The 18,094-nt window shown below is 41.1% G+C and overlaps 1 protein-coding gene across 1 annotated transcript; it reads left to right on the top strand.

Annotated features, from left to right (window-relative positions):
* Nucleotides 1–6,805: 6,805 nt before the first annotated feature.
* LOC132904219 (resuscitation-promoting factor RpfA-like) lies at nucleotides 6,806–17,318 on the top strand. Its single transcript, XM_060954136.1, has 4 exons — nucleotides 6,806–7,190; nucleotides 7,383–7,823; nucleotides 8,074–8,191; nucleotides 16,484–17,318. The coding sequence occupies exons 1-4, from the start codon at nucleotides 6,806–6,808 to the stop codon at nucleotides 17,316–17,318; spliced, it is 1,779 nt and encodes a 592-aa protein (XP_060810119.1).
* The last annotated feature ends 776 nt before the right edge of the window (nucleotides 17,319–18,094 follow it).

Here is an 18,094-nt window from a genome sequence, read left to right as displayed (position 1 = left end):
CTACTGTCTCGACTCACCGCAGACTACGAGCAACGCAACGGCTCACTCCTGACTCACTAGGACTTCGAGCAACTTCCGACTCACTGGAAGACAACTGGCACTTGCAAGCTACCGAAGCACAGATTGCACAGCAAGATCAAGACTTCAGACCTCCGGTCTTGGGGGGAAGTACTGTGGCGACATCTCTACGCCACTCGTCGCAACATCCAATCAAACAACAACTGTCAATCATCTCGAAGAAATCGACGCGCTCAGCCAATAGCAGCGAAGAACCCAAATCGCGATTTCAAAGATTTCACGGATTGGAGCTATATATACAACCTCCGACACAAAATCGTCGGAGGATCGTGCCAGCTGCCGTCGTGTGAACACTTCAACTGCGTACGAGCCCGCTATAAGTAAGTAATATATCCCCTTCCCCCTCGGACTCGGATCAGTGCAGACGTGTTTTTGGTGTAAATGTTATTTTTATTTTAAATAAATTGTTTTCGCAAATAATAAAGTGAAAAATACAAACGAGTACCAGGAGTTCATAAAACCGAGCGGCTGTTACCATCGCGGACTAGAAAAAGACGACCCGTGTGAAAGAGATAAGTATACGATATCTCTACTGCCGTCTACCCCACTGCTTAGCCGTGCCAACGCAAGCCACGCCCCCTAGCGCAAGCGCAAGCAGGACAACAAGTAGAACTAAGCAACCAACAATACCGCGCCTCCCGCCATCGGTTACCATCTCTACCGCCGCCTGCCCCACTGCTTAGCCGTTGCCCCGCAAGCCACGCCCCACAGCGCAAACGCAAGCAGGACAACATTATAACTAAATAACCAATAATACTGCGCCCCCCCGCCATCTGCTACCATCTCTACTGCCGCCTGCCCCACTGCTTAGCCGCGCCTATACAAGCTACGCCCCCAGCGCGTCCGCCGGCCGTCGTTCATTTAGGCCTAGATTCTCTCACATTAGAATGTCAGTGCAACGTTCTCCGCCTCGTAGCGAATCGATCCTTGTACCTGCTAACTTGACTAATTTAGAGCACTATAACTCCGACTCAGCACTCCACACTGCATGCACCAGAAACCCATTGGAGCAATACATGAATGTCACTAAACGGCATAAGCGAACCTTTGAAGACACTACATCCAACTCACCCGCCAACGTCGAGCTAGTGAGCATATTCGAGAGCAAATTCGAGGCTTTGAATAACACCTTACTCGTCATTCTACAACAAAATCAAGACATCCAAAAAACAGTATCTACCATGTCAACCAATCACAAAGAGATGGTGACAAAAATAATTTCACTCGAACAAGAAAACAACCAATTCAAAAATGAAATATCCACGCTAAAAAACAAAGTTGAATCTCTTGAGAAACGACAGTTAAGCACCTCGCTAGAGATTCGTAACTTACCAGCTCAAAAAGAGGAAAACAAAGAAGCCCTCATAAACATAGTTAAAGACATCTCAACCACAATTGGTATGGGAAAATCAATAACTGAGGCAGACATAAGTAATATTCATAGGACAAAGTCTGACACCATTGTGGTAAACCTTACCACCGCTCTGCGCAAAGACTCATTAATTGCCACATACAAATCTTTCAACAAAAACCGCAGACTACAAAAGGAACCGTCCTTGAATTCCGAGATGCTTAAGATTCCCGGACAGCAGCGCACTATCTATATTTCTGAGTCACTCACAGCCAAATCCAGGCACATCTACTATCTCGCAAGAGAGGGAGTTAGAAACCACAAGCTGACTTCGGCATGGACATCTTTCGGCAAAGTTTACGTAAAGAAAGAAGAGAGCGGCAAGCCTATTCCCATCGAAGAAGAAGAACAACTTTTAGGCTTCCTGTGACTAGCCACAGCGGCACTCGGTTGGCTGCTCGCAGTATTCCTAAGGTATAAATACCGATATGCCAGTTTTCATTCACTAACAAAATGTAAATTACAACTAGCTTTTAAGAAATCTTTATTAAAATATTTCCTGCATGTATTATATTCCATAGTCTTTTTAATCTTATATAACTTTATACCACGGGAAGCAATATTAATACTAAGCTTAAACTACACCATGTATACACACACTTACAAATACTTTCATAAATACTTGATACACACCAGCAAACATTTACAGAGAGTTACGCGTCGATACAATCACAGCCACAAAACTAAAAACAACACAAACGTTTCTGACAGGGGGACCCGAAACCGAGCTACATATATTAAAAACTCTACTTCTTACTATTGTCACGCGAGTTTCGTGACAATACATAACTTATATGAATATATGCACATAAAATAGCATGAATACTATGCAACATATAGCCCGGGATCTGGACTCCCTGTCTTCGGCACGAGTTATTGAGTGTAGTACTGATGAGGTTAAACATCATATACTCTGTAACAACCATACCATAAACATCATTTCACAAAATATCCGCAGCATAAACTGCAATATGCCAGAGTTCACAGCGCTCCTACAAAGCTCCGAGATACCCTGGGATGTAATAGTACTGTCTGAATGTTGGCTTCCTGGATCCAAATATGTTCCTGAGCTCCCCAACTACCTGCACGCATGCACCTCGCAAAATAAGACACAGAACGAAGGAGTCACTATTTTTTACAACAAGCATCTGAACGCGACGGCAGAAGAACCCCAAATTGAGAATGCCAATTGCCTCATTTTAAAAATCAATCAGACAACATGCATTGTGGGTATCTACCGGCCGCCTGCACACAGAGACCCCTCCAAGTTTCTAAATTCACTTGATCTCACCCTGGCTAAACTTAATAGTTTTCAAAACATTATCCTATGCGGCGACGTAAACATAGATATAGTTCCAAATAACCCCATAAAACACCACTACGAATATCTAAACATGCTGGCCACTCATGGCATGTTCTCAGGACACACCCTTCCCACACACGGGTTCACCTGCTATGACCACATGATGGTAAAAACTAAACTGGAAGCGTCTTGCCTGGTCATAGACTCAACGCTAACCGACCACTTCACAGTGGCCTGTATAACTACAGACCCATCTCTATTCTGCCGGCCCTATCAAAAATACTAGAACGAATCATGAATAATAGATTAATCCAATTCCTGGAATCAAACAACCTCCTTGCGCCTTCACAGTATGGTTTCCGGGCAGGCAAATCAACCAGCGACGCCGTCCACGACTTGGTCCACTCCATCATCACCTCTCTGGACGACAAGAAGAAGTGTGTCACCCTCTTCCTCGATTTTACCAAGGCCTTTGACTCAGTCTCCATCCCTCACCTGCTGGCCAAACTAGAAAGAATGGGAATCAGAGGGATACCACTCAAGCTCTTCACCGACTTCCTTACCCATAGAACACAAATTACCAGGATCGGAGAGTGGTCTAGCGACGAAATCTCTCCTTCTTTCGGGGTGCCTCAAGGTAGCAGTGTCTCTCCCACCCTCTTCCTTATCTACATAGACAGCTTATGTCGCCTCCAGCTTCAGGGGGGGAAAATCCTGGCATTCGCCGATGACACTGCTCTATTTTTTGCTGACAACACGTGGGAGGACACCTTCGTAAGAGCGCAAAAAGGTTTTGACCAGGTGCAAAATTGGCTAACACAGAACCTGCTTACCCTAAACGTCAAAAAAACCAAATATGTTCCCTTCGCATTAAAGACCAATCTTCTTCCACCCTTAAACCTGGAAATACGGGCCCACAATTCCTTACAAAGCCACCCGCTCTGCTCTTGCCCGCCTCTCCAAAGAGTGGAACACTTTAAATACCTTGGCGTTACAGTGGACCACACGCTGACCTTTACTCCCCACGCGGAGTCACTAGCCGCAAGGATGAGGAAGCTTATATACATCTTCAAGACTCTAAGACACTGCGCTGACCGTAAAGTAATGAAGATGATATACAATGCTCTGTGCCAGTCGCTGGTAGTCTACTGCATAACATCCTGGGGAGGAACAGCTAAAACCACGCTTATAGAAGTGGAAAGAGCTCAACGAGCAGTTCTCAAAGTTGCGGCAGGCCTTCCTTTCCGCCACCCTACATCTGATCTATATAAACTCTGGGCCGTCCTGACGGTTAGGCAATCTTTCGTACTACACACAATTTTAAAACAGCATGCCCTAGTTCAATTCGATCCTAAGCTGGCAACAACAGACGTTCGAAGAATAAAAGCCGTCTGCCCCTACATCCCCTTGAGAACAGCTACCTCCTTCCATTTCTTCTGCTACCTCGGCCCATACCTATATAATAAACTTAACTCAAAACTTAATATATATCCCCTCCCAAAATTTTCATGCAAAGCTTCCATCACCACTTACCTTAAAAGCCTGGACTACGACAGCACTGAAGAACTACTTAGACCAACTATATGATACAAGACTATCCAGCGAAAAATGGACTAACTCTAGGTAATACACACTCAATATCTCAATCTCCCTACACGCGCTCTCTCTCGCACACATAAAACACACCATACACACACTCTATCGCCTATTTAGCTACAAACACCTACAAAGCCCACTAACCACACTTATACACATCATAGCAGTATTTATATAAATTTTTCGCTTCCTTTTTTGTAATATTTAAACTTAGGTTATAGTAATTTTAGTTTTGTAGTTTTTAGTACCTAATTTACCCATTTAGCACCACATATTGTAAATCCAAAGACGATGCGATCTGAGGGCGGGGCCTAGTCACCTGTGGCACAGATTCCACTAGGAACCTATTTCAGGGACTAGTCTCCAAACAAAGTTGACCACGTCCACAAACGCAAAACTAAATGTACACCCTATTAGCTATAAGGATCACTTTGTGGAAGAGATAATAAACGTTTATTATTATTATTATTATTATTATAAGAAAATTTGCGTCTAGTGCTGTGTCATCCAACTTTATTTTAAAGTTCGGATGACAAGTCCCCTGCGCCAACATAAAGGCGTAGGCGGGGATAGTCGCGCGCAAATCAAGAGAATCCCGGACCGCGAAGGCGAGTTTTCTCTTTCCCCCACTACCTCCCACCAGCGGGTCTCACCGGGGAAGGGGGGAGGGGGGCTGTTTGCCCCGCAGCCCGACGGGCTGCGCACGGCAACTCCCCGCCCGCGCGTCTTTGGGCTCCGAAATGGAGCCCCAAAAATCAGCTGAAGAGGGTGCGCGCTCCCGCCGCCCCTCACCTCACCCCGCCATCGCCTGTGAAATTGCAGCCAGCCGCCCGGACTCGCCACAAGACGATTACAAAACTCCGGAGGCGGAAACATCAGAAGACCACGCCGTCGCCTTTTGGGCGGCGAGTAAAATGGGACAAAGGCGGCGCCCTCGAGATGACGAGCTGTCGCCTAAGGCAGGTGTGGAGCGAGATTATATCACGCTCCACAGCATAATACAATGCGGCCTCCTTAGCGCGGCGGCTCAGAGTTGGATGGCGCTGTATTTCCGACTGCGAGACGCCGACCAATCGGGAAGCCACCCCGACGTCGAGGACGTCGGGATACTGAAGCAAGCCTGCGCGGGACGGGTGTCGATGGGACTAGCCATGCCCCCCACACCCGCCCCCCTCCCCTCTCTTCGAGCACCGCGTCAGCGACAGCGCGAGGAAGGGCCGGAATGTGAGACGCCTACAGCGAAGCGTCCTAGGAAGAGGTCGCACTCGTGGACCCCAAGCCCCCCGCACCCCTCGCACCCCCCGCACCCCTCGGACAAGATAACCGAAGAGCGGCGGGCTCCGGCACTCGTGCCGTCGAGCCCCCACCGCGCCCCCGCGAAGCGCCCCCGCGAAGCGCCCCCGCGTTCGTCTGCGGGCGACACCACTCCGCCTGTCGCCCCCCTGTAGTGTAGCAATTAAATGTATTCTATACTTCTATACTCATTATATTGTACCACACGTGTAACCTCACTTTAACTCTATTTAATCTTAATAATCATCAATAAATGATCAGTCTTTATTCAGCTTTCTTTGTATTAATTCTCCTCCTAATACATCCCGTATATGGCGACCCTGCCTAGGCGCCTCGCGTTTCGTGCGCTCGGATATTTGAAACGCTTTCTATAGAATCGGGAGTGGAAATTTTAAGATGAACTAAGTGTGTGGTCTATTGCAAGTACACTATGGCTAACTTAATAAAAAAAGATAATTTACGTGACGAGCCGGACGACTTATTCGAGTATTCGCTATTTCAATTAAGTGAAAGTTTTTACGAACGAGTTCAATCAAGATGGGTAGCGGACAGACAAAAGAGGAAGTAATTATTGCACAGAACGCTGCAGGAGGATCCAATGAGGCAACGAATTTAAACTACCATATGTCCAGAACAAATATTCTATTGGCGTGCATTCTACTGGCTTTATCTTTGGGTATACTAGTAGTACATTACCTATAAAATGTATAAAAAATGCCATGTGCAATGGATAAATCAGCAAATTAACAGAGCAGCATTGAGAAGTTCGATATTCAGACGCAGTGTTCCTGATAGCAGATGCAGTAACCCCGACAGTGTGACTTGTGGCGTAAATAAACATTCCCGTGGTGTTGTGTAAAAAGTTATGTGCTCTTAGTGCGCGGTAACCTTTGGTTTCTCTATCGTTTGCGGCGGTATATAAATTCGACAAGTAAATGCAAGATAATGGACATGAACTCTTTGTGTTAAATTACGATAATTATTAATAATTTGCATATTATAAAATATGAATAATAATATAAATAAAATCTATTTTATATAAATAATATATAGATATTTAAAATAAATAATTAGATATTAGATTTAAATTAATGAAGATGTGGACTATTCTATCTTGGTAAGTTATGCCAACTTTATTACAAGCTTTGTTTTCCGAATTAAAGCAGATAAGGACTTATTTAATAAAGATAGGCCCTACAAGAAGGAAAGGTAATATTTTAGTAAACAAATTAGAGGCTGCCAATAGTCTATATGAGCAATATAATAATTGGGTTGAAGAATATAAAGGTGATGAGTCAGAGATTTTAGAATATTGTAATCAATTTGAACTTTTGTATCAGTCAATTGTAGAATTGTGTCAAAGTGATAAGGCATCAGAGGTAAACATGCCGACTTTTGATTTGAAAACGGCTTTTCATTTAATGCCCTGTATGAATGATACAGAGGCTAATACGAAACAATTAATTGATAACATAGAGTATTACGATTCCCTTTTAGACACTGAACAATGTAAGACAAATTTAATTAATTTTGTAATAAAAAGTAGATTGTCTCAAGCTGCGAAATTAAGATTAAATTCTAGTTATTTAAGCGTAAATGACTTGATTAAAGACATGAAAAATGAGCTCTTACCGCGAAAGGCTTCAACTGCTATTTCAACTAAAATGGAACAAATAAAACAAAATAATTTATCGATATCTGATTTTGGTATGCAGTTGTCTAATCTTTTTGTTGACCTAACGATATCCCAAGCCGAAGGAAATTCGAATAAATATGAAATTTTAAAGCCATTAAATGAAAAAATTGCGATAAAAAGATTTGCCGACGGCTTGCGAAATCGTAGGTTGAGCACAATAATCGCAGCCAGGAACTTCAACTCGCTGAAAGACGCAATCCAAGCAGCACAAGACGAAGAAGTTTCATCCTCATCTGGCTCAGGTGAAATAATGGGTATGTCAAAATATACATATTCTAACTCTTTTAGGGGGCGCCGTAACAATTTCAGAGGCGCTCGAGGTCAGTATAATACTAGACATTTTACACCCAGGACACAAGGAAATACGTATCAAACAAACCAACAGCGTGGGTGGAACCATCAGGTGAATACAACAGGCTCTTCGATGCGAGGCCATAATTTTAAAGGTAATTCCCGATCTTTCCGTGGTAATAGTAATTATAGATGTTTTAGAGGAAATCGAGGGGTTCGTTATCAACCAAATATAAACGTAATGGGTGTATCACAAGAACAAAACCAAAATTTAGAACAAAATTCATCATTAAATATGAATAAAACATTTTTTCGTGACTAATAAAGTGGAACCTATGTTAATGTCAGGTGATAGTGATTGTTTCACTTCCTTTTCAGTTAATAAACAAAAAATGTTATTTTTAGTTGATTCAGGGGCCTCTTCATGTGCTATTAAATATAGTTATGTAAAAGAACAGAATATTCCGGTACAAAATGAAAACATAGTGATAAACGGGCTCGGAGGCAAAGTCCAAGCCATGGGGTACGTATATTTACAATTAAATGTTAATAATAATTTTAAAATTAATCACAAATTTTATGTTTTCAATTCTTTACCTGTAAAATCGAATGGTATAATTGGTCGAGATTTTTTACAAAGGTTTAACTCTATTTTAAATTTTGATAATAATACTTTGACTTACTTTGACACTAACAAATAAAGACTTTTCAATAAACAATTTATTAACAATTCCGGCAAGGAGTGAATCTATTCATTTTATTCAGACAAATTTAAAGGAAGATTGTTTAATATGTTCACAACAAATTGAAGATGGAATATTTTTAGCTAATTCAATCGCAACTCCAAATAAAGGGCTTATACCAATTAAATTTATGAATACAACGGAAAATGACTTCGAGTTACCAGAAATTAATATAGAAATTCAAAAACTCAACGATTACAACATTTGTAGTTTTGATAAAAGTGAAAATAATGCCGAGAGGGTAAAAAAAATATTTTCTTTTATGAATTTTTCACATTTAAATGAAGAAGAACAAAAATCTATTGAAAGTCTTTGTGCGAAGTATTCAGATATTTTTTATCTTACAGGAGATAAATTAACTACAACTGATATTTATACTCATTCTATTTCTGTTAAACCAGGCACATCCCCAATTTTTTCAAAACCTTATAGATAACCTTATTCGCAAAAATCTGAAATTCAAAATCAAATAGAAAAAATGTTACAAGAAGGCATAATTGAACCATTAGTGGAGTGCTTGGGGAGTTTGACCTCGGACTCCAATTACTGTCCATGTATTAATGTGAGACCTTCTGCATTATGTTTTATACATAAATTACTAAAAAGTTTACCAATTTTTTTTCGTTGCTTTTTTGTTTTTCTTAATTTAACACTAATTTCAAGAAATTGTCAATTTTTTCCATTTTAAATCAAAATATTTTTATAAAATATTCATAATTTAAGTAAAATACATTTTAAAAACATTACAATATAAAAAATATTATTTCTTTGCAAAGTATTTGTTTAAAAACGAAAGATCTGTGCGTTTCAGTAGGTAATTCATCACCATACATTTCTTTGTATAATATTTTTTAATTTTATTAATGATTTAAGAAAGGAAATTACTAACTATGTGAAATTATGTTTTATCTTTCAATTATTAAGAGTATTTTTAGGAACTTTTTGTTGAAACATACATTTTTCTGTATTGCAGAATTCTAATTAACCATGGAAGATTCAACTCACAATGAAAATGATGATACAATCGTTTGTATTATTTGTGATAAATTGGGTTCTGGTTCAGGTTGTAGCACAGATTTAGGAGATCTAATAAAAATTACCAGAGGAGTCGCAACTTTGAGAGCTGCTTCAAATGAGCGACAAGATGGATTAATTAGATTTTTAGAATCTCAGTTTGTATATGCTCATGCAATATGCAGACAGAAATATATTAATAAAAAATATATTGAGATTCAAAAAAACTAGGCAAAAGAAGATTCTGCACAGTCTCCACCTAAAAAGAAACTGCGAAGTATTATCTCCATAAATTTCGACTGGGAAAAAAATTGTTTAATTTAATTTACAGTCAACAAATGTTACAGTAGTTTCTGAAGATATTGATGTACTAGTTCTATTAACTGCACTAACTCCAAACGACCGTGAAATTTATTTTCAAAAGCCACCTCGAGGAAATGTTGTACAGAATTTTTTTTCATCAAAAAGCTTAGTAAATACATTACCGAAATGTAAAGAGCATATTCTTTTCGTACACGCTTTCACTGGTTGCGATACAACGTCTGCTTTTTTCAATAGAGGCAAAAACAAGTTCGCTAAAAATTTCGAAAAATGCAAGAGTTTACATGGGGCTGCTGAAGTATTTAAAAATGTTGATGCAGATCCTGACAGAATTTTTGATTTTAGCTGGCGTTGCATGTATTTTGGAATTATACAGTGCTCCCAAAAAAGTCCAAGATTTGAATATATTGAGGTTTAATTCTTTTCTAAAGGGTACAGCCAAAAAAACCAGTGTTCAATTGGCATCTCTTCCACCTACGTCTGATGCAGCGTTTGAACATTTGAAAAGAGTATATTTACAAGTGCAGATATGGTTAGGTAATAATATTTCTGTTGAAAATTGGGGTTGGAGGTACGTTTCTGATAAACTTGAACCAATACCTACTGATGAAACAATCGCCAGCTCCAGATAATTTACTTAAAATGTTATTTTGTAATTGTAAAAAAGGATGTGGTAATGCTTGCGGATGTCGAAAAAGTGGTTTATACTGCACTTCAGCGTGTTCACAGTGCAATGTTGATAGTTGTTTTAATGCATCTCCTGTCTTAAAAATAAGTGAAGTAGAAGAAAGTGGCGAAAACGGAATAATTGAAGTTAATTCATTTTTAAGCATGTATGAGAGGCGAACTAAATAAATATTTTTTATAAACTTTTTTTTTTTACAATTATTGTTTCATACTATTACTCTTTAATATTATATAATAGAAATGTATTTATAACACGATTTTTACACTACATTACTTAGTTGAGCTCGTAATGTATTATATTATATGCCTTAATTTATTTATTTTATTATTAAATAAAAAGCAACGATTTTTAATTGGTAAACATTTTAATATACCTTATCAACAATACAATCCAACAGGTTTCATAATAATTCGTTGACAGTAATTGGATTCCGAGCTTTTTCAATTCTAGATGCTTAAGGCACTCCACTACATGCAAAAGTGACTGGTCTAGCCCCTTGTTGTTAGTACCAAAAAAGGTAGATTCGACAGGTAAAAATAAATGGCGATTAGTCATTGATTACAGAAAATTAAATAATTGTATAGAAAATGATAAATTTCCTTTACCGGATATAACTGAGATTTTAGAATCATTATCAGGGAGTATTTACTTCAGTCATTTAGATTTACATCAAGGGTATTATAATGTTAAATTAGATGAAAATAGCCGAAAAGTAACAGCATTTTGCTCTGGGCAATACCAAATGACAAGGATGCCCATGGGATTGAAAACAAGTCCTAGTTCATTCTCTCGCATGATGAATATAGCGTTATCAGGTTTAACTCATGAAAAGTGCTTAATATATTTAGACGATTTGATAATTTTTGGCAGAAATTTGAGTTCTCATAATAAAAATCTACAAGATGTTTTTGAAAGATTAAGAACAGTTAACTTAAAACTCAATCCTGCAAAGTGCGAATTAAAAAAAAAAAGATATATTATTTTTGGGACACGTTATATCAAGCGAAGGAATCTTGCCTGATCCTACAAAAATTAATATTGTTAAAAATTATCCTAAACCAAACAATAGTGATGAATTAAAAAGGTTTGTAGCATTCGTAAACTATTACAGAAAATTTATTAAAAATTTTGCTAAGATTGCCTATCCGCTTAACGCACTTTCTAAGAAAAATGTTCCTTTTGTTTGGGACGAAAAATGTCAAAAATCCTTTGAAGAACTTAAAGAAAAAATTATATCACCTCCCGTACTCAATTACCCAGATTTTACGGAACAAAATGAATTTATTTTACAAACTGACGCATCTAATTACGCTATAGGATCAGTTTTATCAAACAAAGATGGACGTCCAATAGCATATGCTAGTAGAAGTCTAAATAAAGCTGAGAAAAATTACCCAGTTATAGAAAAAGAACTTTTAGCGATAGTTTGGGCTGTCAAATATTTTAGACCTTACCTATATGGAAAATATTTTAAAATCCAAACGGACCATAAGCCTTTAATTTATCTTTTTAATATGAGAGATCCTTCTAGCAGACTAATGAAATTTAGGTCAGCATTAGAGGAATACAGTTTTGATATAGAGTATATAAAAGGTTCAAACAATGCAGCAGCTGATGCTTTATCTCGAATATCAATAAAGGAACTAAAAGAAATGCACCAAAGTGTAGTCAATGTTATGACTCGTGCACAGGCTAGAAAACTAAATGACGTTGAGTCTAATGTATCGGTGGATACGGTACCCTCAGATAATTGGCCTGATCAACCAAGAATCATAGGGACCAATATCAAACCGAAGGACTCGGTGTTATTAACATTTATTGATATAAAAAACTACAAAAAATTTAAAGAAGCAAAATCTATAACTCAAGAAAGTGAAACATTGTTTTATGTAGAAAGTAAAAAGACAATTTATATTAAATATTTAAATTCTCAATCGCGAATTTCACGAGCTGAATTCGTGAGAGAATTAGATGAACTTTGTAATAATATAAACGTAAATGAAATATGCATAATAAAAGATAAAGAAAATGATGATTTTATTAAAAAATTAGTAGAACAAGTAAATAAAATAAAATATAGGTCCGGACCACGAATTTGTATATTAAAAGATGTAGTAAGAATTGATGACAAAGATGATAAAAGAGTAATTTTAAACGACTTCCATCTCCTACCTAGTAGTGGCCATGCTGGTATGAGGAGGATGTCAAATAACATTAAAAAGTATTACTATTGGCCTGGCTTAGATAGTGATGTAAAAGAATTTGTGAAACGTTGCGATAAATGTCAGCGACAGAAACATTCAACACCTACAAAAGAACCAATGAGTATAACGACGACGGCTAATTCAGCATTTGAAAAAATATTTTTAGATATTGTAGGACCATTAGAAACTGATAATGATAATTATTCATACATACTTACTTTGCAATGTGAATTAAGTAAATATGTTGAGGCTTACCCTTTGGTTTCAAAAACATCTTTAGAAGTAGCAAAAACTTTTGTCAATAATTTTATTCTTAGATATGGAATTCCAAAGGAGATAGCAACAGATCGAGGTTAGGAGTTTTTATCATCTACATTTCAGGAGGTGTGTAAGTTACTAAAAATTAGACAATTAAACTCAACTGCATATCACCATCAAAGCATCGGTGCCCTAGAAGTTTCTCATAAAAATTTAAATTCTTTCTTAGAATACAAACAGACAACCATCCAGATGCTTGGAGTCGATGGCTACCATTTTGGTGTTTTGGCTATAACACTTCAGTGCATACTGAAACAAAGTTTACTCCTTATGAGTTGGTATTTGGAAAGAACTGTATTCTTCCAAGTAACTTGAATAAAATAATAGAACCAATTTACAATTACGAAAGCTATCCTTGTGAATTAAGATATCGTTTGCAATTATCTCAGAAAGAAGCAAGAGACAATTTACTAACTAGTAAAATAATAAGAAAACATAAATACGATAAATATGTAAACCCTGTAAAATATAATATAAATGATTTAGTTTTAGTAAAAAATGAAACTGGTAAAAAAAAAGATCCACTATATTCAGGTCCTTATAGAGTAGTAAATGTTCAACCGCCAAATGTAGAAATTATAAAAAAATGGAAGTGAGAAATGTGTGAAAGAAATGAGAATGAGAAGATTATTATGTTAGGTGATTTTAATGGATGGGTGGGTGTAAAGCGTGATGGATATGAAAAGGTGCTTGGTGCGTTTGGTGACGAAAAGGTGAATGATAATGTAAGAAGTGTATTAGAAATTTGTCTAGAGTGGGATCTTTTTGTGTCGAACTCAATGTTTCAACATAAAGAGATCCACACCTACACAAGAGTGGAAGGTATTTTAAAAAGTATGATAGACTTTGTGATTGTAGATGAAAGATTGAAGAACAAAGTGCTGGATACCCGTGCATATCGCGGTGCTGGCATTGACTCGGACCATTTACTGGTGATATCCCGGATAAGGGGTATCTTCAATCGCTGGCGGCACAGGGTAAGGGAGCAAACCAGCGCTTTGGAAAGAGTAAAAGTGGAAAATTTGCAAGATATGGATGTAGGTAAGAAGTATATTAATAGACTGAAGGATGAATTTGAAGATTTAGATGAAATGAGCGATATTGAAGATGGATGGAAGGAATTTAAAGAAAGAATTGTGAAAGTAGCTGTTGAAGTGTGTGGTGTAAGTAGAAGAAGGAAAGGAAAAAATCACAAAAATGCGTGGATGAGTAAAGATGTGCAAGAACTTGTGCGATTAAAGAAGAAAGCATGGCTGGATTTGTTAGCAGCAAAAGCTAACTTAAGAATGCAAGAGGTTATAGATGAAGATGTGAATGAAGCACGTAAGGAATATAAGAAAATGAAAGATTTGGTTAAGAAAGCTGTGATTAGAAAGAAAGAAGAGTATAAAGAGGATTTTGATAAAAGGCTATCAGAAGACTTTCAGTCAAATCTGAAAGTATTCTGGAAATCCGTAAGGTCAGCCCGAGGAAATACTATAACCAGAGAGCTGACTAGGATCAGATGCCAGGATGGTAGCGTTGTGAAAGGAGAAGAATGTGTACTAAAGATATGGAAGGACTATTTTGAAAGTTTATTTGAAAAAAAGGAAGGAAATAAGAAAGATTTCTGCTATAGCGAAGAAAAAGAGAATGAGATGGAAGGCGAAATTGAAATGTTCGAAATTGTGGAAGCACTTAAGAGTATGAAAGCGGGAAAGGCTGCTGGGTGTGATAGAGTGTCGGTCGAGATGCTTAAAGCAGGAAAAGGCGTAGTAGCTAGTCAGTTGTACTGCCTTTTCAATTTGTGTTGGAGAAGCGGCCGAGTACCAAAAGATTGGTGTAAGGCTGTTATCGTGCCACTTTACAAAGGAAAAGGGTCACAGCTGGACTGCAAAAATTATCGTGGTATAAGCCTGCTTAGCGTCGTCGGCAAATTGTATGCTAAGGTATTGATTAATAGAGTCAGGAATGAAACTGATGACAAAATATGGGATGCTCAAGCGGGATTTCGAAAGGGAATGGGATGTACTGATCAGGTCTTTTCCTTGCGGTGCATAGCCGAAAAGTTTTTGGCCAAGAGTCAAAAAGTCTATTGCACATTCGTAGATCTGGAAAAGGCCTATGACAGAGTTGAGAGGAATGAATTGTGGTCAGCACTTTCTATGCATGGGGTGAGCAGTCTCTTAATACGAGCACTGAAATCCTTATATGAGGATTCGAGTGCTTGTGTCAGGATAAACGGAGCGCACACTGAGTGGTTTAAGATTGAGAAAGGCGTTAGGCAAGGATGTGTTGCGTCACCGTGGCTGTTCAACCTATTTATGGATAGCTGTTTGACAGATTTGAAAGAGTCTAAAAGTGGATTAAGGATGAATGAGTTACTCGTCAAATGTCTGCTCTATGCCGACGATCAGGTTATACTGGCGTCATCAGCGGAGGAGTTACAGGAGATGGTAAACTGTATGCATGAAGCTTTAAAAGAGAAAGGAATGAAAGTGAACGTAAGTAAAACTAAAACACTGGTTTTTGAAATGGAGAAAGAAATGACAGCATGTAATATTTTGATTGGAGGAGAAAAAGTGGAGCAAGTGAAAGAGTTTGTATATCTAGGACCAAAGTTTACATCAGATGGCAAGTATGATAGTGATATTGAAAGGAGAGTGAACGCGGGGAACATGGTGAATGGAGCTTTGCATGCCTTTATGAGCAGTCAGAAACTATCCAAAAAGGCTCGACTGGCTGTGCACAGGGGCGTGTTGGTCCCGACATTAATGTATGGGAGTGAAAGTTGGGTATGGCAAAAGAAGCATGAAAGCAGAATAAATGCAGTGGAAATGAGAGCGTTAAGGAGTATGATGGGTGTGAAATTGAGTGACAGGATAAGGAACAGCGTGATAAGGGAATGTTGTGATGTGAAAGAAGATGTAGTTACAGGAATAGAAAAGGGTATGTTAAGATGGTTCGGTCATGTGGAGAGGATGAATGAAAGCAGGTTGACTAAGCAGATATACAAGGAGAGTGTGGAGGGAAAGGTCGGAGTGGGAAGACCTAGACGAACGTATCTTGATCAAATTAAGGACGTCCTGGTAAAGGGTCAGGTCAAAAGTACCCGAAACCGCCGAGCTTGTATGAAGAGAGTTATGAATGTGGACGAAGCGAAAGAAGTATGCAGAGATCGTGGCAAGTGGAAAGAGGTAGTCTCTGCCTACCCCTCCGGGAAAGAGGCGTGATTTTATGTATGTATGTGTATGTATAAAAAAATGGAAAACCAGATGTAATCCACATGAATAGGACGAAATTGTATTATTCGTAATAAAAAGTGTATTAATTAACGTCCATATATTGACGTGTATAAGTCTTAAGAATATTATGTAAAAAAAAAAAAAAATGTATTTTCTTTTTTTTTTTCTGTCGGTTGGGAGATGTAGCGTAGCAATTAAATGTATTCTATACTTCTATACTCATTATATTGTACCACACGTGTAACCTCATTTTAACTCTATTTAATCTTAATAATCATCAATAAATGATCAGTCTTTATTCAGCTTTCTTTGTATTAATTCTCCTCCTAATACATCCCGTATACCCCCCCGCTCGGGTATCCCGTTACCCCAGCGGAGCCGTGACCCGCGTCTGAGGGCGAACCGCTCCCCCGCCCCCGCGCCGTCGCTGGCAGCTTCCGCGTGGGCTCCGCCGCGACTGGCCGCCTCCGCGTCGCCCGCCGCGCTGCCGACCGCGCCGCTCAACGCGCCGCTCACCGCGCCGCTCGCCGCGCCGCTCACCGCCCCGCCGGCCGGCCCGCGCACCGCGCCGCCGACTGCGCCGCTCACCGCGCCGCTCGCCGCGCCGCTCAACGCGCCGCCGACTGCGCCGCTCACCGCGCCGCTCGCCGCGCCGCTCACCGCCCCGCCGGCCGGCCCGCGCACCGCGCCGCCGACTGCGCCGCTCACCGCGCCGCTCGCCGCGCCGCTCAACGCGCCGCTCGTCGCGCCGCTCACCGCGCCGCCGGCCGCCACTCGCGCTGCACCGCCGTCCGCCGCGCGCGCCGCGCCGCCGACCGCGCCGCTCACCGCGCCGCCGGCCGCCCTGCGCGCCGCGCCGCCTGCGGCTCCCTCCGCGTGGGGACAGCCGCGGCTGGTCGCCTCCTTACCGGCAACCGCGTCGCCTACGGCTCCCCCCGCGCGGGGTCTGACAACTGCACCCTCTGTCTGGGGCCGCTCCTACGCGGCTGCCAGTACAAGCGCGCCCAGCACCGCCACCACCACCACAGCACCCAGCACCACCGCTCCAGCGCCCGCTGCCGCCTCTTCGAGGAACAATGGCGCTAACAAAAAGCGCCCCCCTCCCAGGCCTCCCGGACGAAATATCCACCCATCATAGTGGAGAGGCTCCCTGATTGGATGGTGCACTTTAGGGAGCTCACCACTAAGCTGGGACACCCGCCGTCAGCCCGCCCCTTCGGCGCAGGAGTTAGATTTTCACCGAGGGACGACACAGAGTACCGCACCATCCAGAGGTACCTCGACGACATGGCGCAACGAGACCAGCGTATATCCTGGTTCTCCTACTCCTTGCCGGCGGAGAGGAATCTCAAGGTGGCGATAAGAGGCCTCCCCCTGGAAACCCCCGAGGACGCCGTAAAGGAAGCCCTCACCGAAAAGGGCTTCGAGGTGGAATTCATTAAGAACATCCGTGCCCGGGGAGGGCGCCCCGGGTGCATATTCTACGGCCTCCTCAAAAAGACCTCGGGTTTCCAGGAGGTATACCAAGTGGATGAGCTCCTCCTGATGCCGGGCATCAAGATTGAGGCTTGGAGGGGGAAGAAGGGCCCCGCACATTGAGGCTTGGAGGGGGAAGAAGGGCCCCGCACAATGTCACCGCTGCCAGCTGTTCCGGCACAGCAGTCATAACTGCCACCGCCCACAGGCGTGCGTGCGCTGTGGGGAGCCGCACGCCGCCAGCGACTGCCCGCGCCCCCTTGAGGTACCGGCCACATGCGCCAATTGCGGAGGCCCGCACCCCGCAAACAACGCGGCGTGCCCGGTGTTCAAGCGGGAGGCGCGGAACAAGCGTGCCGGAACGGTCGCCCGTACGACGCCAGCGGTGGAGCCAGCGCCGATGGTAGAGGAGACGGCGCCCGCCACCTTAATGGCTCC

This window comes from Amyelois transitella, chromosome W (genome assembly GCF_032362555.1).
Source record: "Amyelois transitella isolate CPQ chromosome W, ilAmyTran1.1, whole genome shotgun sequence".
Lineage (NCBI taxonomy): Eukaryota > Metazoa > Arthropoda > Insecta > Lepidoptera > Pyralidae > Amyelois > Amyelois transitella.
The sequence above is the reverse complement of the archived record's forward strand: the minus strand, read 5'-3'. Positions and strand labels throughout refer to the sequence as shown.

Excerpts from the sequence above, each read along its gene's own strand:
- LOC132904219 (XM_060954136.1), top strand. The coding sequence starts at position 6,806 with ATGCCAACTTTATTACAAGCTTTGTTTTCCGAATTAAAGCAGATAAGG. Across the intron at positions 7,824-8,073 it reads GCGAGGCCATAATTTTAAAG|TTGATTCAGGGGCCTCTTCA; the intron begins GTAATTCCCGAT and ends TGTTATTTTTAG. Across the intron at positions 8,192-16,483 it reads GGCAAAGTCCAAGCCATGGG|CTTTCTTTGTATTAATTCTC; the intron begins GTACGTATATTT and ends GTCTTTATTCAG.